The sequence below is a fragment of the Chaetodon auriga genome, chromosome 19 (assembly GCF_051107435.1).
Source record: "Chaetodon auriga isolate fChaAug3 chromosome 19, fChaAug3.hap1, whole genome shotgun sequence".
Taxonomy (NCBI): domain Eukaryota; kingdom Metazoa; phylum Chordata; class Actinopteri; order Chaetodontiformes; family Chaetodontidae; genus Chaetodon; species Chaetodon auriga.
This window is the reverse complement of record NC_135092.1, coordinates 20,882,982-20,910,259: the sequence shown is the minus strand read 5'-3', so window position 1 is coordinate 20,910,259 and position 27,278 is coordinate 20,882,982. Positions and strand designations below refer to the sequence as shown.

General features: G+C 48.4%; 1 protein-coding gene across 3 annotated transcripts in view; it reads left to right on the top strand.

The window, feature by feature from the left end:
* Nucleotides 1-26,842, top strand: part of ttc28 (tetratricopeptide repeat domain 28) — a 92,346-nt gene extending 65,504 nt beyond the window's left edge. For 2 of the 3 annotated variants that reach the window (XM_076758632.1, XM_076758635.1), the window contains 27 exons: nucleotides 7,607-7,803; nucleotides 7,883-8,036; nucleotides 8,125-8,296; nucleotides 8,461-8,629; nucleotides 8,729-8,889; nucleotides 8,973-9,461; nucleotides 10,747-10,939; nucleotides 11,081-11,161; nucleotides 11,544-11,796; nucleotides 13,360-13,469; nucleotides 14,376-14,505; nucleotides 14,610-14,837; nucleotides 16,189-16,378; nucleotides 17,863-18,003; nucleotides 18,237-18,381; nucleotides 18,463-18,642; nucleotides 18,723-19,294; nucleotides 19,372-19,619; nucleotides 19,937-20,061; nucleotides 20,257-20,334; nucleotides 20,813-20,972; nucleotides 21,214-21,290; nucleotides 21,968-21,991; nucleotides 22,113-22,242; nucleotides 22,648-22,755; nucleotides 22,839-23,475; nucleotides 24,808-26,842. In XM_076758632.1, coding sequence (XP_076614747.1) covers nucleotides 7,607-7,803; nucleotides 7,883-8,036; nucleotides 8,125-8,296; nucleotides 8,461-8,629; nucleotides 8,729-8,889; nucleotides 8,973-9,461; nucleotides 10,747-10,939; nucleotides 11,081-11,161; nucleotides 11,544-11,796; nucleotides 13,360-13,469; nucleotides 14,376-14,505; nucleotides 14,610-14,837; nucleotides 16,189-16,378; nucleotides 17,863-18,003; nucleotides 18,237-18,381; nucleotides 18,463-18,642; nucleotides 18,723-19,294; nucleotides 19,372-19,619; nucleotides 19,937-20,061; nucleotides 20,257-20,334; nucleotides 20,813-20,972; nucleotides 21,214-21,290; nucleotides 21,968-21,991; nucleotides 22,113-22,242; nucleotides 22,648-22,755; nucleotides 22,839-23,475; nucleotides 24,808-25,921 — 6,266 coding nt within the window. In that variant the 3' untranslated portion in view covers nucleotides 25,922-26,842. The remainder of the gene's footprint in view (nucleotides 1-7,606; nucleotides 7,804-7,882; nucleotides 8,037-8,124; nucleotides 8,297-8,460; nucleotides 8,630-8,728; nucleotides 8,890-8,972; nucleotides 9,462-10,746; nucleotides 10,940-11,080; nucleotides 11,162-11,543; nucleotides 11,797-13,359; nucleotides 13,470-14,375; nucleotides 14,506-14,609; nucleotides 14,838-16,188; nucleotides 16,379-17,862; nucleotides 18,004-18,236; nucleotides 18,382-18,462; nucleotides 18,643-18,722; nucleotides 19,295-19,371; nucleotides 19,620-19,936; nucleotides 20,062-20,256; nucleotides 20,335-20,812; nucleotides 20,973-21,213; nucleotides 21,291-21,967; nucleotides 21,992-22,112; nucleotides 22,243-22,647; nucleotides 22,756-22,838; nucleotides 23,476-24,807) is intronic. The other variant, XM_076758634.1, reaches the window with a different exon arrangement.
* The last annotated feature ends 436 nt before the right edge of the window (nucleotides 26,843-27,278 follow it).

Sequence of the window (27,278 nt, the reverse complement as noted above, 5' to 3'; positions counted from 1 at the left end):
CATAGCTGTCAGAAGCAAATCAAACGTGTGTTTGAAGAGACTTGGTTCCAACTCGTGAAGCTAGCTGCTAACACATTAGCCAGCCGGGAGCATGCTCATGCTAGCCGGTCACACGGTTTTTTAAAGAGTTTATTTAGCTGAAGAAGGAGCAGAATTTTCTCTACATCCTTCAGTTTAGCGTAAACTAAACTCAGTACTCTTCCTCTCAGCTGGGAAGAAGCCTGAATGCCTCCTCATGTCATTTAATTTAGACTGAGTGACATTTCATCCAACCACAGCATTTATACCTGATCCCAACCAGCCAATCACGACCAGGAGGGGTGGGATTATAAAGAAGGAGGAGTTTCAGATATGAGGGACCAGTCCGAGCAGGTGTCACGTTATTAGTTTAAAGCCAGTACTGATGAGGAGAAGACGAAGGCCAGCGAGCGTGGCAGCATAGCTCTCATCAAGCTGCACAGTCGCCCTGGAGGATCGAGGAGGAGGAGGGTGGCGGATTTCTTCTTCTGCGCTTTGTGGAGGAGGATAAACATCACAAATAAGAAAGTGGAGGGTCTGTGCATCTGCTGCGTGACGCAGGAAAGACTGGAGCAGCAGCTTGAAATGGCTGGTTCATATTCAGTTCAGTTCACACAGTTTGTTGTTTGAAAAGTTTCATAAAAATACAGAATCATGGCTGAAATAAGCACCAGCACGGTCGGCGTAATGCACGCCACGTGGGACAGCACAGACGGGAGCTGATGATTAATTAATCAGTTATTACCCCGAGTGTGTGTCCAGCAGGAGGGCGGTTTGCCTTGTTTGCCCTGAGTTCTGGCTCACAGGTTACAGGTTAATGCTCTCGGGAGAAGTTCCCTCCTAAAAACTGAGAGCCGGGCTGTTGTGATGCTGGACTGAGCTGCAGGAGGCTGTTCAGGGTTCAGTCTGCACCGTCAGACCTGCAGCAGCTCAGTCAGTCTGAGAGGAAAGATTTCATTAATTCTATCAGTGGATGATTGTTCTGTGCTGCTGGGGACCTGCACAAAGCCTGATGCACTGATATCAGCGTTACTCTGGAACAGCGAGCAGCTTTCATCATATCAGTGATTTATTTGTGAGGATGTCAAATGTCTCTAAACGCAGGAAGTAGCCGTCACTGTCTTCCTGCGTTTGAAGTGCGTCTGACTTCACTCCGCAGACTTAAAAGCAAACGCTGTCGGTCTTTTATTGTTTTCTGCGCGAACGTCATTTTCAGAAAGTGGAAGATTTGATGCAATTTTAGATAAAAGGTGAACGCTCTTCACCGTCTCCCCTGAAGGAGTGTGAGCAGACGTCTGGTCGTTCCCTCTGACGGGACGCTCCGTCCTGCTGAGGCGTCCTCTCTCTGTCGCCGCCGAGCGAGTTCTCGACCCGGACCGACTCGATGTGGATCGATCAGCGGCATCGAGTTCACAGACGACGGACCCTTCATTACTGTACTGACAGTGTTCATGTATTTCTACTTCACCTCTTTACCTGCACACCTCTCTGTGCTGTTAGCTCCACTGTATTTTACACCGTACTGGTTATTCTGTAATCTAGTGCAGTAATTAAAAGTGATTAATCATCATTCTAATCCAATGATATGATGAATACGACTGGATGAGGCTCGATAAAACATGTGTACGCTGCAGCTCCTTAGTCAGAAATGGTGGATCAGAGCTGCGGCGTCTGTGATGAGCTGCTCTCCGTCACCTTATCTGCCTTTCGAGGCCCTATCACATGACCGCAGGACGCCTCTCTGGCCAATCGGCGCTCATGTTTTATTAACCAGGTTTTGTTTTCTGCGGCCACAGTGATATCGGAGAGCCGGTGAACCCGACTCCACCGCTGAGTGGACAACTCGCCGCTCTGTGTGTGTGTGTGTGTGTGTGTGTGTGTGTGTGTGTGTTGCGTTTCACAGGTAACATGAGCATCCCTTCAGTCGCTCTGAACGCTTTCAGTCTTCAGCATCGAGAACAATTAGAAATGAAGACGTCTGTTGTCAGGCGGCGGCGGCGGCGGTGGTGGCGGCGGCGGCGGCGTTTCGTGCAGCTTCCCTCTGAGTGTGTCACCGCAGAGCCGGCGTGAATCCAGCAGAGTCCAGAGTTCAGTGTCTGTTATTTGGCGTCTGGAATAATCAGAAGTGGAGCGCTCGGCGCTCAGCCGAGGCTTTGATGTGAGACTAATAGGCTATTGCTGAAGTTGCTGACACCCTCCTGACAGACGAGCTGCAGTCTGTGGTTCAGATCAATGATTCACATCATCATTTATGGATGATACTTTTCTCTGACGCTGAATGCTGACTTGACAACCCTTCATTCTCCTCTCCTCTGTTGTCTCCTCCTCTCTTCTTCTCTGCCTTGTCATTTGCTCCTCTTCTTTTCATGTCCCTTGTTTCCTCCTCTCCTCTCCTGTCCTTCATTGTTTGCCCCTTTCCTTTCATTTCTGCCCTTGTTTCCTCCTCTCATGTTTCCTCCTCTTCTCTCCTGTCCTTCCTTGTTTGCTCCTCTCCTTCCACCCTGGTTTCCTCCTCTTCTTTCTTCTCATGTCTTCTCCTCTCCTCTCTTTTCTACCCCATTTCTCCTCCCCCTCTCTCCTCTTCCCTCTCTTGCCCTCTCCTCTCCTTCATCTGTTGCTCCTCTCATTTCCACCCTTGTTTCCTCCTCTCTTGTTTCCTCATCTCCCTTTCTCTCGTCTGTTGTTTCCTCCTCTCTTCTTCTCTCCTGTCATTTGTGTCTCTTTTCCTCTTGTCCCTTGTTTCCTCCTCTCCTCTCCTGTCCTTCCTTGTTTTCTTTTCCTCTCATTTCCACCCTTGTTTCCTCCTCTCATGTTTCCTTGTGTCTTCTCCTTTGTCATTTTTCTCCTTTTCTTGTCCCTTGTTTCCTCTTCTCCTCTCTTCTCCTTCCACCCTGTTTCTCCTCCCCTTCTCTCCCCCTCTCCCTTCCTTCTCTCCTATTTCCTCCCTTGTCCTCTCTTTTCGTGTTTCCTCCTCACCTTTCCTCTTGTTTCCTCCTCTCCTCATTTGTTCTCCTCTGTCCTTTCTACACATGCGTCTTTCTCTTTTACTCCTCTTGCTTGTTTCCTCGTCTCCTCTTCTTTCCTCCCTCGTTTCCTCCTCTCCTCTCCTCTGTCAAACTTTGCTCCAGAAATATCTCGGCAGGGGCGTTGACTTGTTGTGGACCTCCTTTGTGATTTGTGATGCTTCCATTTAAAGCTTAATTATCCCTCTTCTTGCACCACATCCCAGTAATGACAGAACATCCGTTTTAATGGGTGTTTTCTCTTACCTTGTAGCATGTAGCCAGTTCATCTCCAGCAAAAGGAAGAGACATCACACAGTTCACGATTCAACTTTCATTTTCTGCAGAGAGCATCACCGAGGCACTTTTTTTAGCACGTATGCTAGCTGATACCGCATGATGCAAGTCTTACTGTGACTTTTCTGCACTTCTGACTGATGTTTTAAAGCCTTTTGCTTAAAAACTCACTACCTTTGGGGAACCCCCGGTCTGTGTGGATTAAAGCCTTGAAATGCGACACCAAAGTCTGGCACGTCGGGCTGAACGGCCGCCCGTTGTGTCCAACCTCGAGATAAAAGTCCTCCAGCTCTGTTTCAGACGTCACGTGCTCGTCCACCTCTTTGTGCGGAGCTTTACACAAAATCCATGCCGGGACGTTGAAGTCATTCTCAGGAACGTACGCAACAACCTGGAATGGCAATAAATTCAGTTTAGTTACAAGTTACGAGACTTGTTCCGTTAACTTGTACAGTTTTAGGACGATGGTTTACATTTATGATCAAATTAAAGCTGCCAGTGGAACAAGCTGTAAATGCAATGGAATATCATCAATTCAAGCTAAACGTGTTAGCAACGTTTTGTTAGCAGCAGTGGGATGTTTGCAGTCATGTGACGTTAAATCCAGATGGAGGGCAGGAAGAGAAAACTGAAATGGACGCAATGGAGGAAAGTTCTTACTGAGACAGTTAACGAGCCATTTTTTGGTCAGTTATCTGAGCAACTGTAAACGATGCAAAACGTAGGCGTTTTGAATGTGTGTTAGTGCTTCCTGTGCAGAAAATCACTTCCTGCCCTCCATCTGCAGCTCACGGCACAACAAAAGAGTGACATGTGCAAACCACCTATTGCCTTTTAACACACCAGCCTCACTGAAAACAGCTTCCTGGTGCAGCAGGAAACAACACAGCTGACCAAGTTGTGGGCCGTAAAACCAAAACAAGGAGTCGAAAGGAGCTAAAATGTCCTGCGCTTCCATATTATACAGCATGTGTAATTGTTTCATCATTGCAGCTTTAAATCAAAATATGACAAAACCAGAGATGTAAGTGTCTCGGATTGTTTGGCTAATTGACGACGGAGCCTTTTCCTTCCCTCTGTGGCAGGAGGGGCATCGCCGCTCTCCTCCTCTAATCGCTCTCTGCTGCCTCAGCCGAAAACCCCGTCATCAGATCTCACCTAATTTTCCACACCTCTAATCCTCACCGCTCGGCTCTCCTCACGCTGCGCCCCCCCCCCCCCCCCCCCCCCCCCCCCCATGTCGGGGAATCCCACTGCGCTGCAGGACAGCGACAGATAGCTGGAAGCCTTACGCCTCGGAGGAGTGTGGGTTTTGCCTTGAGGGAGATTCGGTATCTGTGTATCTGCACATGTTTAAGAGGAGGGGTGCATCTCGAACCTGCTCTCTCAGCCAACTCTGCAGGCTTCTCTGTAATCCTCTTAGCGCGAGACCCCAATGAACAAGGTCTCCCTTTCCTTATCAGCAACCCCCTCCTCTTCTTCACGTGGCCCTGCTTCCTTCCAGATGGAGCTTATGTGAGTCCAGAAACAGTGTTGTAGGTGCAGTTCCATATGTGACGCTTCCGCACTCTTTCTATAGACTCGACCAGGCGCCATGTGTCGCACATACACTGATATTTCTGCAGCCGCTATCGTGCTGTGAAGTCACTGTCACACACAGTTTCTCCAGTCTGATATGATGACTTGGAAATGAAAAATAAAGAGAAACAATCAAATATGCATCATTATTCTTTTAGCTTGTCAGCCAGTTTCAAGCGTGAATGACTTTTTTTTTTTTTTACAGTCGCACACCCGTCTATAATATGCCAATTAAAGATGCAGTAATTGGTTTCATTTTAATTAATTGCTTTTGTGCGCCTGGTTTTATTATTCTTTTGTTCTGTCTGCTTTTGTTGTTTTAAATTCGACATCGGTTTGACTTCCACGGGTTTGTGCTTTCATTGTGAAGTGCACACTGAATCACCATCGATTAGCTTTCCCAGCCTGATGGCGACGATGAGACGTCGCAGGGGCTTTGCTGTGAGTTTTAGTCCTGAGTTTTATCCTCTGGCCTCAGATTTGAAGCATCTGTGGGACTTTTGGTTCCTCCTGAAGATGAAAATCTTTAAAAACATCACAAATACATAGTTTCATGTGTTTGATGAGCTGCTGACTGAACAGGAGGAAGTAGTGCATCTGTTGGGGACTATTTTCAGGGGCGGATGAATCCACGTTTGGTGCTGTAGTGAAGTCAGGGTACAGGACAGAGTGTGTGTTGTGGTGCAGCAGTGAGGCTCACTGATGTCTTTACTGCAGAAGCTTTGGATGCGCTGACTGTTACTTGTCAGTCGGATCAGATCAGTGCTGGTTTCGGTATTTTCTCTGGATTTGTTACAATAAGAAAAACAGAAAGTCTGCAGAGCCGTCAGAACGACGGAGCTGGAGCCGTGCCAAGGCCTCTCAGTCGACAGTGAATCAGACCACAGAGTCTGTCCTCACTCTCTGTCTCTTCCACACAGTCTGACATGAAAGCCACATGCAACCTCTTCCATCTGGTGTCTCGACACCCCCCACGTCCCTGCGTCCCCTCTCGTAACCCCCTCTCATCTGTCCTCCTCCGTGTCTTTACTGGAGAAATAATATGTATTTGATATTTATGGCCTCAGCAATAAAATTTAATGCAACGCAGTTAGAAAGTTAGTGTCTACACTTTAGCATAGAGGAGATTTGTATCTGTAACGGCTGGTTTTAGGTTTCAGGTACGTTTACGCAGCTCAAGCTGAGCGCTGTGAACAACAAGATGGACTCCATTGTTCTGTTTGAGCACTTAATGGTTCATAACATCATGTCACTGTTTATAGGAGGCCTGTCGAGCTCGTTGAGGTGATGTGCGTGGAGGATTCAGACTTTCCTGATTTGGAAAGTGGAAGTAAATAATAACACGGCTAATGGAGAACCACCACTGCTGTGCAGCTTCGCCTTCAGAAGAGAGAAACCTCGACACTGTAATACTAAACAACGCTCCTTCCCTCTGTCCCTGCTCATGGAGCAGCTGCTGAGGATGCTAACGTTTTAAGCAAGCTTAGCTTTGGACACTTTTAGCATGATGAGTGAAGTGGAGCTTGTTCTTTGTCACCTGGATGACTGCGTCAGATGTAACACACACGAGCTTCAGAGAAGAAATGAGACCACAGAATATGTGCAGCGGTGATTTGAAAGGTAGAGCTGTGATCTGATTGGATTACACGTCCAGCTGTTGCTCTGACTTGGACCTTAATTAGACTGAGATAACCCAGTTAAGGTGTTTGCAGCATGGCCGTAATAAGCCCAGTTTTGCCTCAAACTGGCTGTAATCGAGTTATTAGAGTGAATGTAAACATGAAAACAGTGAGAGGGAAGATGGAGGTTGCCGGTAAGTTCACCTCTGCTGGGCAGACGGGTGGAAGATTCAGCGTTTCATGCGTTCTGCTGTGACTGTGCAGCAGCAGAGACTCTCCCTCTTTCATCAGATGCATTTCTCAGTGTTTAGTTGCCTTCTGAAAACCCCTCGCGTTCAGCTTTCCTGCATGTGCTGTCTTCCTCTCCTCTTCCTCTTCCTCTCCTGCGTCCCAAGCTTCTTCCTTAACTTCTCTTCCAACTTTTGTCGACTTTGGCTCTGTAAACTGGGTTGTTGATAGTGTGGAAGACACATCATCACACAGAAAGTGAGGAAGGCCACTGGGACTGAAGTTTTCCACTTCCTTTTCCCGGGACGGAGAAAGATGAAGTGTGAAGTGTGCGACTCTCCTCTGGATCTCTGCGTATGCAGTAATGAAGTTTGAAGATCCACAGCAGCAGATATTATTAGATTAGTTGAATTTCTGCACTGTAGCTTTTTAATTATTTACTGCTCTGCACTCACATCTTTTTCAGGGTTGTGGAAAGCAGGCGTGCACACATGTTCACGTGCACACACACGTATGTTTCTTTGCTTGTTGGGTGTTTCTGTCTCCGTGCATCTTTTTGGGAATGGACCGTGATCATGACGACATGTGTAGCGAGCTGTGTTTGATGTTGGCTGTTGGATGAATTAGTCAGCAGACTTCAGAGTTGGACGCGAGTCAGACGTGAAGTCTCAGCAGATTTAAAAATGGTCTGCTAACACTGACAGCTCTGCTAATCACTGCGCTCTGATCTGTCTGTGATTACTCAGACTTCTGAAAAGGAGCTCGTGTTGAAATGTTTCAGTGTTTCTTAACAGCGTCTTCATTTAGATTTTATTAGCACTGTTAACAAATAATGTGTATCTGCCCTCCTCTGACCTCCATCAGGCATCATTCACCAGATGAAGGGGGAGTACGAGGCGGCGCTGAAGCTCCACAAAGCTCACCTGTCCTTCGTCCAGGAGCTGAGTGATTACGCCGCCCAGGGGCGGGCCTACGGCAACATGGGCAACGCCTATCACGCACTGGGCATCTATGACCAGGCCGTCCGGTATCACCGACAGGAACTGCAGATCTCTCTGGAGGTGAATTCCTGCGCTCTTCAGATGCAGCGTCGAGCCTCTCGTGTGGGAAAACACAAATGTGAAACCTCTTCTGTTGCAGGTGAATGATCGTCCGTCCCAGGCCTCCACTCATGGTAACCTGGCGGTGGCCTACCAGGCGCTGGGTGCACACGACCGAGCTCTGCAGCACTACCTCCACCACCTGACCATCGCACGAGAGCTCCGAGACACTCAGAGCGAAGCCAGAGCGCTAGGCAAGCCAGACGAGGGACAGATGCACCGAACGAGTGGGAACTTAGATGGATTAAGAAATATAATGTGCTCTAATCTTTTCTTTTGCAGCAAACTTGGGAAACTTCCACAGTTGGAGAGGTGAATACGCTCAGGCTTTGCCGTACTACCAGCAGTACCTGGCTCTGGCTCCAGGCCTGCAGGACCTGGAGGGAGAGGGGAAGGTTTGCCACAATCTCGGCTACGCTCACTACTGCCTGGGACAGTACCGAGACGCCGTCAGGTCAGAGGCTGAACTTCACACAGCACAAACTTCATATGATGTTTTCAAAGAGATAAATCCTGTAAATGTTTGCTTCATGCTTCTCCAGCTTGTGTTTTAATGTCACATTTGGTGTAAAGTGTAAATAACAAAGGCACACTTTGTGTTTTTCATGTCTTTCCCAGGTATTACGAGCAGGACCTGGCTTTGGCCAAGGACCTCCAAGACAAATTAGCCCAGGCAAAAGCCTACTGTAACCTTGGTCTGGCCCACAAAGCGCTGGGGGAGCACAGCAAAGCAGAGGAGTGTCAGAGATACCTGCTTTCTCTGGCTCAAGCCTTGGATAACACACAGGTCACCTGCCGCCGCCGTGTTCAATCGATAAACTGTGAAAACTTCTCCTTTACACAGGAAGTGGTTGTTACTCAGCGTCCGTGTGGTATTTGTCTGCAGGCAGTTTTCAGGGCCTTTGGGAACCTGGGCGATGTGTGTGTGTGTCGGGGAGATCTTCCAGCAGCGGTGAGGTTCTACCAGCAGCAGTTAACTCTGGCTCAGAAGGTCAACGACCAGAAAATGGAGGCCGACGCCTACTCAGCGCTGGGATCGGTTCACAGGTCGACAAGGAGTTTAAACGGCGGGATTTCTCAGCTTTCCTTCATTCTTCTTCTCTGACCTCTCGCTTGTCCTCCCACTTCAGGCTGCTCCGCCAGCTGGACACGGCCTTGTCCTTCCACAGCCAGGAGCTGACCGTTCGAAAGGACCTCGGCGATCAGCAGGGGGAGTGCCGCGCCCTCGGCCACCTGGCGGCGGTGCATATGGCCCTGGGCGACTACGCTACGACCTTCCAGTGTTACGAGGCGCAGCTGGGCCTGGCGCAGGGACTCCGGGATGCCCGTCTGGAGGCCCAGGTCCATGGGAACATGGGCATCACCAAAATGAACATGGGGGTGTTTGAGGAAGCTATTGGCTATTTTGAGCAGCAGCTGGCCATGCTGCAGCAGCTGAGCGGGACTGAGAGCATGCTGGACAGAGGCAGGGCCTACGGGAACCTGGCGGACTGCTACGATGCTCTGGGCGACTACGAGGAGGCCATTCAGTACTACGAGAAGTACCTGACGATGGCTCAGAGTCTCAACCACGTTCAGGACCAGGAGAGGGCCTACAGAGGACTCGGCAATGCACACAGGTAAGCTTGAAGGGGCAGTTCAACATTTTGGGAAATATGAATAAGTTAGATGAGATGAAAACCACTCTGATGTCTGGATGACGCTAGAGGCAGCCAGCGATTAGCTTAGCTTAGCATAAAGACTGGAAATAATGAAAAACAGCTAGCCTGCTTCGCTGCAGAAATCAACCCAGCAGCACCTTCAAAGCTAACTAATTAGCATGTTATGCTAAGTTTATGTTTATGTACAAATGACATAAATTTAGTAGAGCATGTTAATTAATAAGCTTTGGACAAAACGTTTCTAGATGCTCCCAGTCTCTGTGCTAAGCTAAGCTAGCCGCCTCCTGACGTCATGTTCACCATACAGCCATGAAAGTGGCGTCGATCTCCTCGTCTAACTCCCAGCAAGAAGGCAAATGGCTGTATTTCCCAAAATGTCGAACTAATTCAATTTTTTATTGTCAGTTCTCCTCTGCATCTCCTCTGTGACTGCACTCAGCTGTCGCACGTGATTTGCATTTATTACAGCTTTTAAATTAATGCTGAACATGGAAACTGGATTATGTACTCAATGACAGGCTAGAAAACAGCGAGCAAGGAGAAAAACGTGGGTCTGATGCCTTTAAAAAGCCACGTGAGCAAGTTTTTAACATGCGTTTTCCAAAGGTCTCTTGGTTCTGTTATTGTCTCCTGCAGCCGCTCAGTTTCAGAGCGCCAGACTTTTGTTTACGTTCGTCTTAATATTTATGTCATGTACATTTTTCTGTTCCCATTAGTTCAGATATGCTTTCGCAATGCAGGACGACTTTCATGCAAGAATCCCAAAGCAGCTTTTCTTGCCTCAAGCGAGCACATTTCAAATTAGAGTCATAACAATAATGAAAAGAATAATCAGAATCCGGTTACAGTAATAATGGTGATGAGCAGCGAGCGCGTCCCCACATACGAAACCATGCAAGTAATGTTCACCGACAGAGGAGCGGGGCTGGATGATGGGCTTCATCCATCTGTTTCTGCTCTCTGGAGTGAGAATAAGATTGAAATGAGAGCAGAGGCACTGATTTGTAGACGTTTCCTCTTTTCCTTTCTCCCTCTGCGGATGCACAACCTGTTTTTCACAGCGCTGAAACTGAAAACGTCCCGTTATTGACCATCTATTTGCTTTCTTCTTTTTTTGTCTTAAATTGCTCGTCTGGAACACAGACGGCTCTGATCGTGGAAGTTGTAGTGTGTCATTTTTGTTAAACTACAGGTACGTTTCCTCTCCCCTCCTCCTCCTCCTCCTCCTCCTCCTCCTCCTCAGGTCCATGGGTAGTCTGCAGCAGGCCTTGGTGTGCTTTGAGAAGCGGCTGGTGGTGGCCCATGAGCTGGGTGGAGAGGGTGGGGGTAAGGCTCAGGCTTACTGGGAGCTGGGAACCTTGCACAGCCAGCTGGGAAACTACGAGCAGGCCCTCTCCTGCCTGGAACACCAGCTTAACATCGCACGCACAGCAGGGGTGAGGCTTTACCTGCAGAGGGTTCTTGTTTCAGCTGCACATTTCTCTTCTCGGCCTGCTGAATATGTCGAATTCTCCTTTTTTTTCGTGAGAAGTACATTGTGCACAGAAAAATGTAGTAAATCCTGCTTTACCTGGCAGGATAAATCCTTGGAAGCAGAGGCGAGTGATGCACTCGGAGGCGTTTATCAGCTGATGGCAGACAACGAGACAGCGCTACAGGTCTGTACAGATTCACAACACATCATGACTCAGTGTTTCACAGTTTGGAGGAGCAGTTTGACGTTTTGTGAGATGCACTTAATTGCCATTTTGCCCAGAGTTAGATAAGTTAGATACCGCTCTCATGTCTAAATATAAACCTACAGCCAGCTGCAAATTAGCTTAGCTCAGCATTAAGACTGGAAACAGAGGGACATAGTTAGCCAGGCTGTGCTCACCCTGCAGAGAAATAGTCCCACACATAAACACAACTTTACACTTTGGCTTCAAACAAACGAGATGGAAAGCGTTAATTAAAAAGCTTTAGAGATGCTGGTTGGTGCGTTTCATTCCCTTTGGACAGAGTCAGGCTAGCTAAGCTAACCAAGCTCTCCCGTCGCAGTGGCACCAAAGGGCTTTGGACATATCAGAGCAGACGGGATGCGTGAGGAGTCAAGGTCGAGCCTACGGTAACCTGGGTCTGACCTACGAAGCTTTGGGAAACCACGAGCGGGCCGTGGTCTTCCAGGAGCAGCACCTGAGCGTGGCGGCGCAGACCAACGACCTGATAGCTAAAACTCTGGCCTACGGGAGCCTGGGGAGGATACACCACGGCCTGCAAAACTACGCACAGGCTGTGATGTACCTGCAGGAAGGTAAGGAGCTAAGCTTAGGTCAGCAACAGCAAGTACATTTCCTGATTATACTCACATGCTTAAATAACAGTTTGAATGCAGGACGAGTATTTTAGCGTGTTGTTTCAGTACTTTTACTTCAGTGAAGGATCTGAATGCTTCCTCGTCGCTTTGCTGTGGAGAAACCTGGAGATGCACCTCGTGTCTGACAGGACTTCCTGTTTTCAGCATTTCCTCAACGTTAAAAAAAAAAAGAGTCTGTTTTTCTATCAACAAACTCGACCTGCGATGAAAGGCGAGGGAAAAAGTTAGTCACAGTTTTACCTTCCCCTGCAGCCACACACATCGTTCAGGGAGGCTCCGGCTCAGCGCAGACTTTGATCTGCATGCGGGTCTTATTTTAGGCCCCCCTCCACTCAGAAATTCTTCTTGTTCTTGCAGTTGAATGTCGGAGCTTCGCCGTGCAGAATGACGCATGGGAGAGTTTTTTCGGCACACACTGGAAAATCTGATTTCAGGGGGCGGGACCACGAGCGTGATTTGTGACATCACAACGAGCTTGGAAGCCAAATCTGGACCAAAATTCAACTGAAACAAGTTAAACTTTGGAAATGAAAACATATTCATAGCTTCTGGGGGTTTAAATGAGGGAAAAGGACACAAATGATGATCCAAAGTATTTTCCAGACGTGGTAAAACATGTCTGGAGGGGATCTTTGAAGTTGTTTAGGCCCGACAACATTGTGAATTTGTGTTTCTGAAGCCGTCTGAAGCATGAAAGGCGATGCAGCCTCTAATAGAAGATCAGCACCGCAGTGTGTTTTCCTTCAGGCGCGTTGTTGTCAATAATCCAGTTTGATTGAACTTCTTCTCTAACTAGGCTGCTCCTACAAACACACGCACGCTCGTCTCTCGTCAGGTTTAAAACGCTCTTCGTGTTGAAAATAATCCTGCCGGAGTCCTGATGTATGAAAAAGCAAACTAAAGGCGAGACAGTGAAAAACACCTGAAGGCGTCGTTTATGCGCTCCTTCAGGCTTCGCCGGGCCTGTAAGACACGGTCACGCTTTGTCACTCTGCTCACACATCCTCTGGATTTTAATTGATCATTAACTCAACAAGCAGCGAGGAATCCGACGCAGAGTTGAAGTGAGGACGGAGGCGCAGAAACATTCACGCCAGCGCCTCCAATTAACCTCCCAAACCGATGGAAAGAAGCACAGACACAGAACATCACAGGCCCAGACAGACACAAACAGGCAGAATCAAAAGCTGATTTCTGATGAGATTCTGCTCAGTCGGAGAGTCTAACGAGGACTAATTACAACCTGCCGCGACTGTCTGCTGGGGCTCAGCGGGGGAGACGAAACATATCAGAGACAAACCGAGGAGCAGCTACGACAGCTTTGAATTTGCATCAGCCTGATAAGAAGACACAGAAAGACAAAAGGCAGAGTGAGCGCCCTGGGCTCAGTTCAGGTTCAGGTTCAAAGTGCTTTCAAAGAGCTGATTTCAGATCAGCCTCCAGGAGCCGGCATCTGATCTCCTCTCCGTCTGTCTGTCTGTCCCTCCTCTTCCTCCTCAGGCCTGCGTCTGGCAGAGCAGTTAGGACGGAGGGAAGACGAAGCGAAGATACGCCATCGCCTGGGTCTGTCCCTGTGGGCCGGCGGAAACCTGGAGGAGGCGCAGCACCAGGTGTGTGTGTGTGTGTGTGTGTGTGTGTGCTGCGCATCTACAGCAGCTTAACTTTCCTCAGAAACTGCTCGGCAGGTGTGGTGTGAAGATCGGGGATCAGGGAGCCTGTAAAGACAAAAGCAGGGCAGAAAATCGTGAAAGATGAGCCGTGTGACATCAGCATGAACCAGGAAGTTTAAAGGCTTCAGAAAAGGTTGCTAAGAATCACAGAAGAAAAGCCCTGAGAGGTCAGAGATGAAGCTGTCATGGTTTATTCGCTGTAGGTTGATCTCACACCACCAGACACGTCGGCTCATTGGTGATCTCTCTATGATGCACTGATAGAGATGAAATGGCCAAACTGTGTATAAAACAACTAAAATCAGTCTCCAATAATTAATAAATACAGTCTGATAATATGAAATCATCTGTTTGCCTTGTGAGTAAAGTTTCTGTCGAATCTTAAATTCTGCTAATGTTTATGTGCTTTAGTAAGTGAAATGAATGAATTCTTGTAGTGGATTATTTCTTTTGAGTACTTTTATATGAAGTACTTTCTCACATAGAGTGCATGTGAAGTGATCCAGAGGGTGATACAGTATTTTCAGAAGTACTTTCAAAGGCAACATGATCACTGCTCAGATGTCTGCTGGAGTTTATGAGAAGCTCAGTTCAGAGGAAAAGCATGAAGTCCCGACTCCTCAGACTGCTGTGTGTCTGTACTGCCCCCCAGTGGTTAGTACTGTAACAGCAGGGACTTCAGGTGACACATGTAAGGACAGTCCTGAAATGAGTGGAGACACGTTACAGATGCAGCTGCTGAACGAGTTTGACAAGCGTGAAAATGTCCTCACAGTCGTCTCAATCGACTGAAACTGTTTGTGTTTATCTGGTTTGTGTTGATGTGATGTGTTTGCTGTCCTTCAGTTGTACAGAGCGTCCGTGCTGTTTGAGACGATTCGTCACGAGACGCAGCACAGCACAGATTACAAGCTCTCCCTGTTCGACCTGCAGACCAGCTCGTACCAGGCGCTCCAGAGGGTCCTCGTCAGCCTCGGTGAGTCACCTGATTGTTTGGTGTGAATCACCGAGTCCGGCTTTGTTTCTGAGGCGTCTCTCTCACCTGCCTTGCTCACATTTACCGTCTGTGTGACGCCTCAGGCCGGCACGACGAGGCGCTGGCCATAGCCGAGCGAGGGCGAACACGCGCCTTTGCAGATCTGCTGGTTGAACGCCAGAGAGGAAGTCAGCAAGCGGCGAGCACTGACCCATACATCCCGGTGACCGTGGAGCACATCCTGGAGACGGTCAACGGTCAGAGGGCCGTGGTCCTCTACTACTCTCTGGCTGGAGGCTTCCTGTACAGCTGGCTCATATCTCCAGGAGCAGGTACGCTTAAACGCACCACACAGTCACGTAGGAAACACACCTTCTCTCGTCACCTTCTGTTCAACGTTTGGGAAGAAATACCACTTCCTGTCCACAGTGATCAGTGTTTGCGAGGCCTCCACACGCTGATTTCAGTCTTCGCCTGTCGAGTCATTCTGAGAAAGTCTGCAGACTGAGAAAAGTATGCAGAGCCGACCAGTGGAGAAACCAAGAATCCACTCCGGGGGGTTCCCAGAGGAGGCCGAGTTATTTCACAATGGGATTTGTAAAAAAAACTCAGAGCAGTTATTTTTATAGTTTGGTTTACCAACGCTTATTAGCAGCAAAAGAATCCCCTGACTGTGCAGTAACGGAGCTCAAACACACACGCATTCACACAGAATGATGATAAAAACCTTGATTCATAATGACTCGAGGTCCGGCCTTCGCCCTTCTATTCGAGCTGGAATGATCTAGAACCTTGTCGGCTGCCAGATGTTATAGTTTCAGTTTCACTCTTCAGTCTTTCTCTGTTTTCTTTGACTTGTCATCAGCTTTTACTCAGTTTTCACTCCACTGTGATTCTCTTAATGCCTCTAAAGTCGTCTTATGTCAATCCTTATGCATCTATAGCATCATTTCCAGTTAGCATTAGCATCCCGTTAGCACTGTTTTCTCCGCTGCTTCGTTTTTTATCTGAAGACTTTATTCTCTGCAGGACGGCGCTCAGTGCTAAACTCTGGACGCTGGACCTGAGCCAGAATCTGATGAGACGATCGTCGTGACATTTACAAACCACACTCATTCTCCTCAGTGGATGAACCCTTTTGTTTGTGACTCTCTGTGTTCTGTCCTCTTGCGCCACCTTCAGGCTGAAATGTCACCCATGCGTGCATATATCTCGTGGTGTAATTATCACGACATTTGAGGACCGAAGGGAGTAAACCTTTGGACTTTAATCACTCTTTGACCTTAACGACCACATGACCTTTCCTCTGAGGTCGACCTCAGGGGATCTTCACATTAGCAGCCTCATCATGTTCGTTCAATCCAACACGTTTGTGTTTGGGCTTTTGCAACAACATCGCAGCTTGTGAGATCCCTTTGCTTCTCGGCCTTTAGACTTTTAGCCTTGTTAATAATTAAGATATTTCCCCAAATCTGCCCTGCATACTGAGTTTGGAGCAATTTGTATGCAGACAGCTGTAAGACCAGGTTCAAAACAGATCCTGTCCCAGTTTTTTTAGTGTTTTTGCAGTAACACTCCTCTTCCAGCTCCACTGAGCTTCTCCACCACACAGTGCAACCTACACCCTCCTGCAGGCAAACGCAAACAGAACACACTAATTCCCTCCTCTTCTTCCTGAAACAGGTATCGTGAAGTTCAACGAGGTGTATCTCGGAGAGGCCGGGGCGGAGGTGCCTGAGCTCCAGGACGCTGGTTGGGGCCCACAGGGTGGAGGAGGAGGAGCAGGTGGAGGAGCAGGTGGAGGTCCTCTGTCTCTGGAGCAGTACATCTGCAACGCTAGAGAGGCCCTGGGAGTGGACAGCCATTACAGCAGGTTTCTGTTTTTCTTTGTCAGGGGGTTCGATTCTGTCGTGAACAGACAAAAAAAAAATATACACAAACTTCGTGACTTTAGTGATCGCCGGACTTTTCCGTTAGCGCCACCTTGAGCTTTACTTTGTGGTTTTTGTGTTGCTTATGTTGCGTTCACGTTCCCCTCAGGATGAATTATCATATCCACTTTTCATCTAGCGCCAATTGGCAATTGAATTTAGCATGCAACACACTTAACTCAGATGGTGAACAAGCTAAACATACATGCTAAACATTAGCATGTTAGCATTAGCGTGCTGACTGATGCTCTCAGCTCCAGCGCCGCTGAGCTCATGTTGAACCTCGCAGAGCCGCTGGCAGGCCCGCAGCCTCCAGCTCGTCTCACTGCGAGTCGTCATTCATTAAAACAAGATCGAGGAGCCGCATGCTGCATGTCATCCGTCTTCCTTTTCTCCTGCTCTCTCCTGCCATATTTCTTTACTCTCAATTATCCGGCCCGCAGCTTCAGCCTCGGTTGGCACAAGCGGACGACTTTGTAAATCACAACCATGTGTCATGTCAGCAAACGTTCCCGCACTCAAACTGCGTCTCAACTTTCTGTGAAACCGCTGCAGTGAGGTTACTGCAGCCAGCAGCGCTTCATTATGTCTGTCACGTGTGTGTTTGTCTTGTGTGTGTGCTTTCCTGCATGTGTTTGTGTGTGTGTGTGACGAAGCTGCGGCGAGCCCGGAGCCTTCCCTCCGTCTATGTGTGATGATTATGGATCCTGCTCATCCATAGCATGAAAAGTATTTGCACATATGCAGCATTAAAACGCTTTCCAGCCCACCAGTGGAGTTTTACTGCCCTCCAGCATCCATCCAGGCAGCAGAAACTGCTATTTTAACACAAATCAAACCTCCTTGAGCTGTGAAAAGTGCAGCCAGAGGATTCCATAAAAACTAATGGCATTTGCTATTGGAAGAGTGTGAGCGCCATCCGTCCGGTACATAAAGCCTCAGTGTGGTGATAAACTGTTGTAAAAACTCATTGGCTTTAATAGATGACAGCAGCAGCACAAGGATGGCAAAAACAACACGTAGTTGTTTCCTGCATCCTGTTTGATCCTCAAAATGAAAATGTTTCCTGAAAGCATCCTTTAAAGTCAGTTTATGGAACAAGTTCTTCTTTGTACGGTGAAACCACTTACTTGGTCTGGTGTGACCACTAGCTTACGGTAGCTAATGTTTGCTAATGTTAGCAACCTTTAGATGGATACTGAGTGTGTTCCACAGCTTTATGAATCTTCTATGTTTGTGCAGCAAACTCACCATGAACAAGACTCTAACATAACACAAGTAGCATCAGTCTTCTAAGCTAAGCTCACACATGACGACTGATAATGAAGAAAACCAGCTGCTGCTGTTGCTCGATGGAGCTTGATTATCGCGTCACTGGTGACGGCGGCCCGCGATGCGATGACGCTTTCTGCCCGTCTGTTTGCAGAGTTTGTTCCAGCAGCGAGACGGAGAGCGAAGCCGGAGATCTGTTAGAGCAACAGTTTGAGGAGCTGAACAACAAGCTCACCTCGGCCACCGACCCCACAGGCTACCTCCGCATGGTGTCCAGAAATAACCTCTTCAACAGGTGTGATATTGTGTAATAATGCAGAACACCGTGTTTTATTATCCATATCCTGCCACGTGCAGTTCAAATATTCAAGGCAATATAATTTTTATACTCTTTTTGTGTATAATGTACATATGTGTCTGCACGTTAGCATGTAGCTCCGCCGTGGCTCTGGATGTTAGTCTTGTTGTTCACTCGCTCTCAGCAGGGTAAGCGTGTGTCTTATGTGTGTGTGTTTATGGCTCTAACAGGAGCTGTCAGAGCATGACGAGCCTGTACAGCGCCACAGTGTCTCCAGTGAAGGACAGCTCATCGTCGCCTCTCAGCCGACCGAGTAACATCAGCAAACCCCCCCTACGAGCCCTTTATGACCTACTCATAGCACCGATGGAAGGGGTGTGTATGTGTGTTTCAGCAGACTGTGTATTTGTACCTCTCGTGTTATTAACTGACCCTCGTTTCTCGTTTGCCCTGCAGGGCCTGATGCACAGCAGCGGCCCCGTGGGCAGACACAGGCAGCTCGTCTTAGTGCTGGAGGGAGAGTTGTACCTGATCCCATTCGCCTTGCTCAAAGGCAGCTCGTCCAACGAGTACCTCTACGAAAGGTTCAGCCTCATTTCTGTCCCGTCCCTGAGCAGCCTGGGAGCCACAATCAAGGTAGGAAAAAAAAGGTTGTCTCCTTAAACTGTGGAAATCTCTTTGAAACACTCACCTGATCACCTGTGTTCGACCCACAGCCTCATCCCCGTCGCGGCGGTCCCTTGCTTTGCTCAGACGGAGGTTCGGTGGCCGCCGTGGTCGGAGCCCCTCGCCTGCCCCCCTCTGTGATGGGCCGCTGGCTGTGGGGCCCTCTGCCTTCAGCCCAGGAAGAAGCTCTTTGGCTGGGGGAGCAGCTGGGATGTCATCCCCTCTCTGGAGCAAACGCCACAAAGGAGCGTGTTTTAGCGGCTCTGAGTCAGGCGGAGTGCGTTCATTTCGCGACTCATATCTCCTTTAAGCTCGCCGCCTTGATTCTCACCCCCAGCCAAGAGCACGGCGGAGGCGAGGGGGCCGGCGGGCGACCCCGGGAGAAATCGCCTTGTGGAGCGTCGAGTTTAGGTGAGACTGCAGGTCGGGACGGAAAGATCAGGGGTTCGCTGAGGAGTCACGGCAGCCCGGAGAGACTCAGAGGAGCCGATGAGGCGAGCGAGGACGGAGAAAGCGTGTGTGAAGTGGAGAGTGTGTGCGACAGTCCGCCGCTCCACGACTTCCTCCTGACAGCTGCGGACATACTGGACCTGTGCTTGACCGTCAAACTGGTGGTTCTGAGGTAAAAGTGCTGACAGATCCAGTGTTTTTCAGAGCCTGTCGGCTTTGACCCGCCTGACCTCTGACTCTTCACCTCAGGTTGTACCCGGAGTCCAGCAACAGGGTGACGGCTGACGGCGTGGTGGGTCTGACCCGGGCCTTCTTGGCGGCGGGGGTCCAGTGTGTGTGCGTCTCTCTGTGGCCTGTACCGGTTGCCGCCTCCAAACTGTTCACACACACCTTCTACACGGCGCTCCTGAACGGCACCAAAGCCAGCGCAGCTCTGACGGAGGCCATGAAGACGCTGCAGAGCAGCAAGCACTTCTCACACCCGTCCAACTGGGCTGGTGAGCGAACTCGAAACATTGCCATTTCAGCTTCAGTTGCAGACGCTGATTTGGTTTCAGACACAATTATGTTAAAAAAGAAAAGAAAAATACAATATTAGCAGTATGATGCAGTAACCCAACTTAAAATAATAATTCTTGCTTTCTGATACATAATGTTGTATTTGCATTTTTTCCATAAAGAGCTCCAACCTTTATTATCATATATTTAGATTATGTTCAATTTCAGCATCTTTTTTAATCTGTAAATAAAAAATAAATGACTTGACAGTGTAGTTCAGTGTTTGTTTAAAACGTCAGTGTGTGTTCTCCTTCAGGCTACATGCTGATTGGCAGCGATGTGAAGCTGAACAGCCCCATGTCGCTGGTTGGCCAGGCCCTGGCGGAGATCCTGCAGTACCCAGAGAGGGCCCGGGACGCCCTCAGAGTGCTGTTACACCTGGTGGGACACCTGCACATTAACAGTGTCACCTTTTCCATCACGATTTAACACCTGAAGATGAATAAATAGAGAATCAATCACATGATATGACTTCATGATTTCATGATTTTCTATCCAGATCTGAAATTATTAGGCATTTCATCTTTCCTCATCCTAAAATCTCTCAGTGATTAATGAAGGTTTTTCTGTCCACAGGTGGAGAAGTCTTTGCAGCGTATTCAGAGCGGCCAGTGTAACCCGATGTACACGTCGCAACAAAGCGTCGAGAACAAGGTCTGTGTGTTCAAACGTCGGCCTCCGAGCCTCCTCTGATCTCTGACCTCAGTAGAAGTACTAACAAAATACAGTGTAGAAACACTCTCTAAGTACAAGTACAAGTCCTGCATTAAAAGCCTTAAACACTGAAAGTAGGAGCATCAAAATTATTGATGCATTCATGTGTTCATCACTTTAATGTTGCAGCAGGTGGAGGTGATTTTAATTACTTTATTCACTGCTGGCTGGCTGGTGAACAGACCCCCGGGATCAATAAAGTTTCATCTCATCTGTAATAATTCATCATAGTTTATTTGTTAATCATATTTTGCGTTATTAATTTTGAATGTAGTGGAGTGAAAGGTAGAATCTTTCCCTCTGAAACGAAGTGATGTAGAAGCATAAATACTCAGGTACTGGTACATCAATGAAGTGTTTGAGTAAAAGTACTCTTTCCACCTCTTGTGTCCTCACTGTGTCTCCCCTCCTGTCTCAGGTGGGTGGGGTCCCCGGGTGGCAGGCCCTCCTGTCTGCGGTGGGCTTCAGGTTGGACTTCTCCGGTAGCGGTGCTGGACTCCCGGCGGCGGTTTTCTTCCCGACCTCAGACCCTGGAGACCGGCTGCAGCAGTGCAGCACCACCCTGCAGTCCCTGCTCGGTACACAGCTCTCCTTTACTCAGAGCGTCCCTCGTGTCAGTCACACTGGTAGAAAAACAGCCTGTCTGGTCCCTCCAGGATCCAGACTGCAAGAAGTGTGAGCAGCCTGCCGTGAAATGACATTTAATGTGTTTGTGTTTTACATCAGCTGGGGAGTAATTGGAAGTACTTCTGGTGATATTAGCTGTAATTAAAAAAGGTAAATAATGTGACGTCTAATTAACCTCCTGAACATCCTCAGGTCTGACTCCTCCAGCGCTGCAGGCTCTCTGCAAACTGGTCACGTCGTCTGAGGCCGGAGAGCAGCTCATTCACAAGGTACTGCCACGTGGTCCTGCACTGTCACAGTCAGCCATACAGCGGTGGACAAGTACTCACAGTATTTAATCGAAAGTACCAGTACAGTATTCTCAGCTTCATGAAAAGTAAAAGTGCAGTAGTGTTTTTGGCTTTATGCAGTAAAAGTACTGTAGTACTGTCAGCTTCATGCAGTACAGTAGCAGCATAAAATGGACTGAGCTAAAATACAAGTACCTCAAAATTGTACTTTCTATCTGCGTAGTTACTTTCCACCGCTGGTTCATGCCACATATTAACATGTGAACAGTGTGTGTGCGTGCGTGCGTGCGTGCGTGCGTGCGTGTGTGTGTGTGTGCGCACGCGTCTGACATGAGACGCTCTGCTCTGGTCTCATCTTCTTCCTGCTCCTGATTGGCTGAAAAACATTCAGCGAGCAGTGAAACGTCTTGAGATGATTCACAGCCTTTCACTCTTCCTCATTCGTCACACCTGGTGGTGACTCGCTCACATCGCTCTCACACACGTTGACTTACTACACCACACCTGAGCTCCTGCGCGCGGTGGGCGTGGGGGTCACCAGGTATCATCAGCAGGTCATCGTTCATGCATGGCGCCGTGTGCAGTGACTCAAACAGTTATGCAGGAATAAACCTCTAAAGCTCTGTTTCCTCTTCTCTCATACCCACCTCTGAAAGGCGGTTAAAGGCATGGTGGGAATGGTAAGTGTCTCCTGACGACGCCGCTGGTCTGAGTTCAGGGAAACTTTGAGGCCGGTCGAAACAGGCACTCAAAGAGACGAGCGCTGTGTGTGACTCATTCTTGCCTCTCTCCTCTCCAAAGCTTCACCAGGTGCTGGTGCAGCTGCAGTCAGGCGACAAAGAGCAGGACTTTTCTCTGGCTCCCATTCAGGTGTCGATAAGTGTGCAGCTCTGGAGGCTTCCAGGCTGTCACGAGTTCCTGGCTGCACTCGGTGAGTCATCAATAGAAAACTGCTGCAAACAGCTCAGACGAGATAACGCGACATGTAGTCAGAATGAGACCAAACGTCGTTTACTTAACGGTCCAGCGTGCAGCACTCAGTGGCATCAAGCACCGAGGTTACAGAGTCTTGACTTCCAGGTGATTAACAAGGTGATGAATAATAAAGCTTTATTAGCCTTAATACATAAGACATCTGGACAGAGATTAGTCATAAAGGCTGGATGAAATGCATTTATGAGCAGCAATTTATAGTAAAGCATCGTATTTTTTGTCTTAACCTGTGAAGTTTCTGCAGCTCTCAAATGAGTGTACCTCATAAAAGTACCTCAAATTTGTACCCAAGTGCAGTTCTTGAGTAAATGTACTTCGTTAGAGCCTCGTCTGTGTCCCTCAGGGTTCGACCTTTGTGAGGTGGGTCAGGAGGAGGTCCTGCTGAAGACCGGAAAGCAGGCCAGCAGGCGCATCATGCATTTTGCCCTTCAGTCTCTTCTGGCGCTCTTTGGTGAGAAAAACGAGGATGAAACTAGATTTCATCTCTTCCTCTGCTCCAGCCTCATTCCTGAAGTCTCTCCTCTCTTCTTTCAGACTCCACAGAGCTTCCCAAGCGACTGAGCATGGACAGTTCGTCCTCCCTGGAGTCTCTGTCGTCCTCCCAGTCGGCGTCCCAGCCGCACTCCTTACCGCTGTCCGGCTGCTACCCCCCTCAGCCCTCCTTCTTACCCCCGGTCTGCCCCGACAACCTCTCCTGCGACGCCATCTCCGTCTACAGCCTCAGCTCCCTCGCCTCCTCCCTCAGCTTCCTGTCCCGACCTGAGCCTGCAGGAAGTGACATCATCAGCCAGCGCTCACATCAGCAGGAGCTAGATAGACCTCGCGGGGGAGGGGGGCTCTACGCTTCGCACCGCCATTCGGGCGGCCTGCCGAGAGGTCGGCTGACCAATCACGGAGGAGGGCTGGCGGGAGAAGGGGAGGAAGAGGAGTACGAGGGGTACTCCATTATAAGCAGTGAGCCGTTAGGGCGAGGGAGGAGGGACTGTGACACGCTGCCCCTCCCTGCGGGACACAGACAAGGCAGAGGCAGCGCTGGGAGAGGGTCCGCCGGGGGTCACGGGTACCCTGTTTCAGTTTCCTCCAAGGGGAGCTTCAGCACGCCTACGTCGCCAATAAAAGCTCCACCGCTGCCCCCGAAACCTCCCACCAGCTCCAAACACAAGCAGGAAGTGTAAGTTCAGTCAGAGAGAATGATTCATTCAAGAGCGGCGTTAAGATGTTAACCTCCTCTTAAAACATGTTCTTCATCCTCCTCTCACTCCCACAGTTTTCACTCTTCGTCCTCACCTGTTCTTCATCATAACGCACGGTGTAACAGTCTGATCAGACAGAGCTCCACGCTGCGCCTCACAGCGACAGCAGTGCCGTCAAGCTGCCTGATGTTAGCTGAGACCTTGAGCAGGTTAATCTCTATTAAATTAACAGCCTGACCCAGGAGACGCTCAGCAGTTACTGTCACCACGATAAGCCGCTCTGATCTCTGCGGTGTCACAGCAGTTTGCATAGTACAGGACACAAATATCATAACGTTTAAACCGCCGCATCCACAAACACACAACAATACACATGTCCAACGTAAGACGGAGTCCCGCCCTGGTGACTGGAGCTCAGCAGGTCTCTGGAGAAGGTGGAAGGTGGATTTTTAAAAATAAAAGCCACCAAACTGTAACAGCATGCTGTACCAGGGAGCACTGGAAGGGCTGGATTTTCAAAATAAAAGCATTCATATAGAAACTAGGCCTTGCTGGGGGGATGGGGGTTGGTGAGTAAGATTAATTTTCAAAATAAAAGCCCCAAAATGTAACAGGAGCACCTTTCATTGCTTACGTTATATTTTTTTAACTTTTCCTATTGTTTCAACTCTTCTTACTCCTTCAGCTGCTCCTTCATACAGCATTAAGCCAACAGTGCAGTTTAGCTGCCAGCTGCACATGAAGCAGCACAGTCCAGCTTCCAGCTTTACAGGCAGCGCAGTTTAGCTCCCAGCTGTCCGTCCAGCAGCGCAGCTTAGCAGCAGCTCAACAGCAGCCAGTCATCCCAACACACTGTGTAATCTCTGTTTTTCAAGCATTTCCCATAAGAGACCTAAAAATCTGTTTTCCTGAAACAAGCCAGTAGAAATCAGCTTTTATTGAGACTTTTCCAGAATGAGGAAAGTCACTGCAAGTCTAATTTTACAAAATGAAGTCTGAAACAAGCTGATTTGCATTCAGAATGAGCAGAAATATTTCTGTTCAAGCCTAAACACTCTCCAACGTCTTCTGCAGAAGATATGTGGGACTTTTTTTTGGATGCCCGAAATAACTCAGCAACTTTGCAGCTCTCCATCTTTTGGCCTTTCTGTTATTTTATGCAGTTGATCAAGTGCTGATGTAGCAGTTACAGAAGCTACACGTCGTAGCATTTATAGGCTACGCTAATTTGCAGCTCTTGTTCCTTCTGCCTGATGAGTTCATTTCAATGTAACTGCCAATTCAGCTGTTTTTTCCTCCCTTTTCTCCAGCTCATCTCCTCAGAGGACTGGGAAAGGGAAGGTTAGCAGCTCCGAGTCGGACCAGTCGAGCACTGAGACAGACAGCACGGTCAAGTCCCAGGAGGAGAGGACGGTACCTGCGGGACAGCTGGACCCCCAGGAACTGGCCCAGAAGATTCTGGAGGAGACCCAGAGCCACATGCAAGCTGTGGAGAGCCTGCAGAAAGCAAACATAAGAGGGAAGATGCTGAGGGGGCCTGAGGGGAGAGAGGAGGCACATGCCAGGCAGGCTTCTCTCTCGACTCCCACGACCCCGACTTTGACTCCCACAGGAGGTGCACGAGGGTTTCAGCCCTCTGAGACCAGTGCATTCAGCAGACCACCCAGCAGAGCAAGTCTGAAGGCTTGCTCCTCTCCTCTTTCCCCCTCCAGTCATCTTTCACCCCTCTCCACCTCTGTTTCAACGCCTCCTCCAACGCGGCCTAAACCTCCGTCCCGCTCCTCATCGCTGCAGAAAATCAGCTCCGGCTACAACAGCCCAGCTCCTTCCTCTCCTTCTTTATCTCTCTCTGTGAAAGAGCAGGGCTCGCCTTTCCCCACAGACGTGCAGGCTCAGCTCAAACTGAAATACCCTACCTCACCTTACACCGCCCACATCTCACCTTCCCGCTCTCCTGCTGACAGCGCCCCATCGCCGGCCCTTTCCTATTCCTCCACTGGATCCGTTTCAGCCTCCTCCAGCCCCGCTAACACCCCCGACCTGAACCAGCCAAAACAGGATCATAAAGTCCAGGCCATTCATAATTTAAAGACCTTCTGGGCCAACGCGGGCCAGAAGCACGAGGTGCCCTGCCCCGCCAGTTTACTCCGAGGTGGGAATAAAAAAATGAGTACAGTTCAGAAAGATGTTCTGGGTTTGCTCAATCTCTCACCGAGACATGAGTCCGTCAGCAAAAACATAGAAGGATCTGAGGAGCGCAACACTGGCGACAGACCAAACGGTCACCAAAAACTGGAGGCCAAACCGCCTCCAGCTCCATCTTCTAATCCTCCCACAAACTCTAAAGGAGGCATCAAACTGCCCTCTGGGAACGGCTACAAGTTCCTCTCAGCGGGACATTTTTTCCCATCGTCTAAATGTTGAGATTTGGGATATTCGCCCTGCTGAACTCTGTCGCATTTTTAGGTGTTTGTACTATGACAGCAGCTGTTCATTTGCCGGCTGAATACTACCACATTTTTAGCAATACCTGCTGAATACGAGGATGAAAGTACTGTTTCGTACTGACGGTGATTTCACATGTCGTAACTTTTTGTGAAGGGATGTTAATGTTTTGAATGTGATGACTGTGCCTTCTTCTGGAGAGAGCTGGAAGGACAAAATGACTCGAAGACGAGCGTCGAGTCTCTGGCTTTAATTGTGTTTCCATGACCGACGAGAGAGCATGCGTCTCAATGCCTCCATGTACTGTACCTACGGCCTGTTGACCGAATGCCTGAGAATTTATGTCAACCGAAATGCTCGCTATATTTGTGTAAGTTGACCTGATCTGCCCTTGATTTAATGTGTAATGATTATTGTTAAATGTCATTATCGATGCTTACTGTGGTCTTTTATCTTGTAAAGTAAACTGTGTTTTCCAGTCATTATTATACATTTTATAAAGACAATTAAACCAAGGAAGAAGTAAAGAAGACATTTTGATATTTTTTATGGAGATTTGGTTTTATGTGTGATTGTCAGCATGGGACCTCTTGCTGTTCAGTGTGTCCGTGACTTTATAATGTACAATTTTGCAGCGGTGCCAGACTCCAACTAAAGATACCCCGATTGTCAAGAAGCTGACAAATAAAAATGTTCATTTTCTTGTCTTGCTTTCATGACAGAAATCAGTTCGGAAGCAAAAAATTCTGCGTGAAGTCTTCCCACTCGACTCTGAGCCACTGGTGGAGAGACAGTACATTTACTCAAGTAAATAACTTCAGAGCAATCGTGAAGTACTTGTACATTTCTTGAGTATTTTAAGTTACTTCTTGCATACTGCATCTCAGAGGGAAATGTACGTCAGATTTTCAAAACATATGATCACTTTCTAAAATACATTTCATTGCATGGATTAAGCTACCACACAGTCTATGAAGCAGTTAAAATTAGCTCCATTTTTATCATGTGATATGGCTCCATTTACTTATGTATGTGATCTGAACACTGCCTCCACCACTGCTCCAATCTCACCACAGTAGACCTCTACAGTGATATTTATGATCCTTTATGATAGTTAAAAGTCAGACAGCTCATTATGTATAATGGTGCTCTTTTAATTTCCAGCTGTATCTGTAGTATATTAGTGTTTCCTGTAGGACTTGTTTGTGTGTTGGAGGATAATCCATAAACAGGGTCATTATACACTCCGGTGTCTGTTTCTCCACCTTTTTATTCGGCTTCTCATTCCTTCATTTTGGGAGGGGAAGTACATATCAGATGTCAGAACAACTTCTAA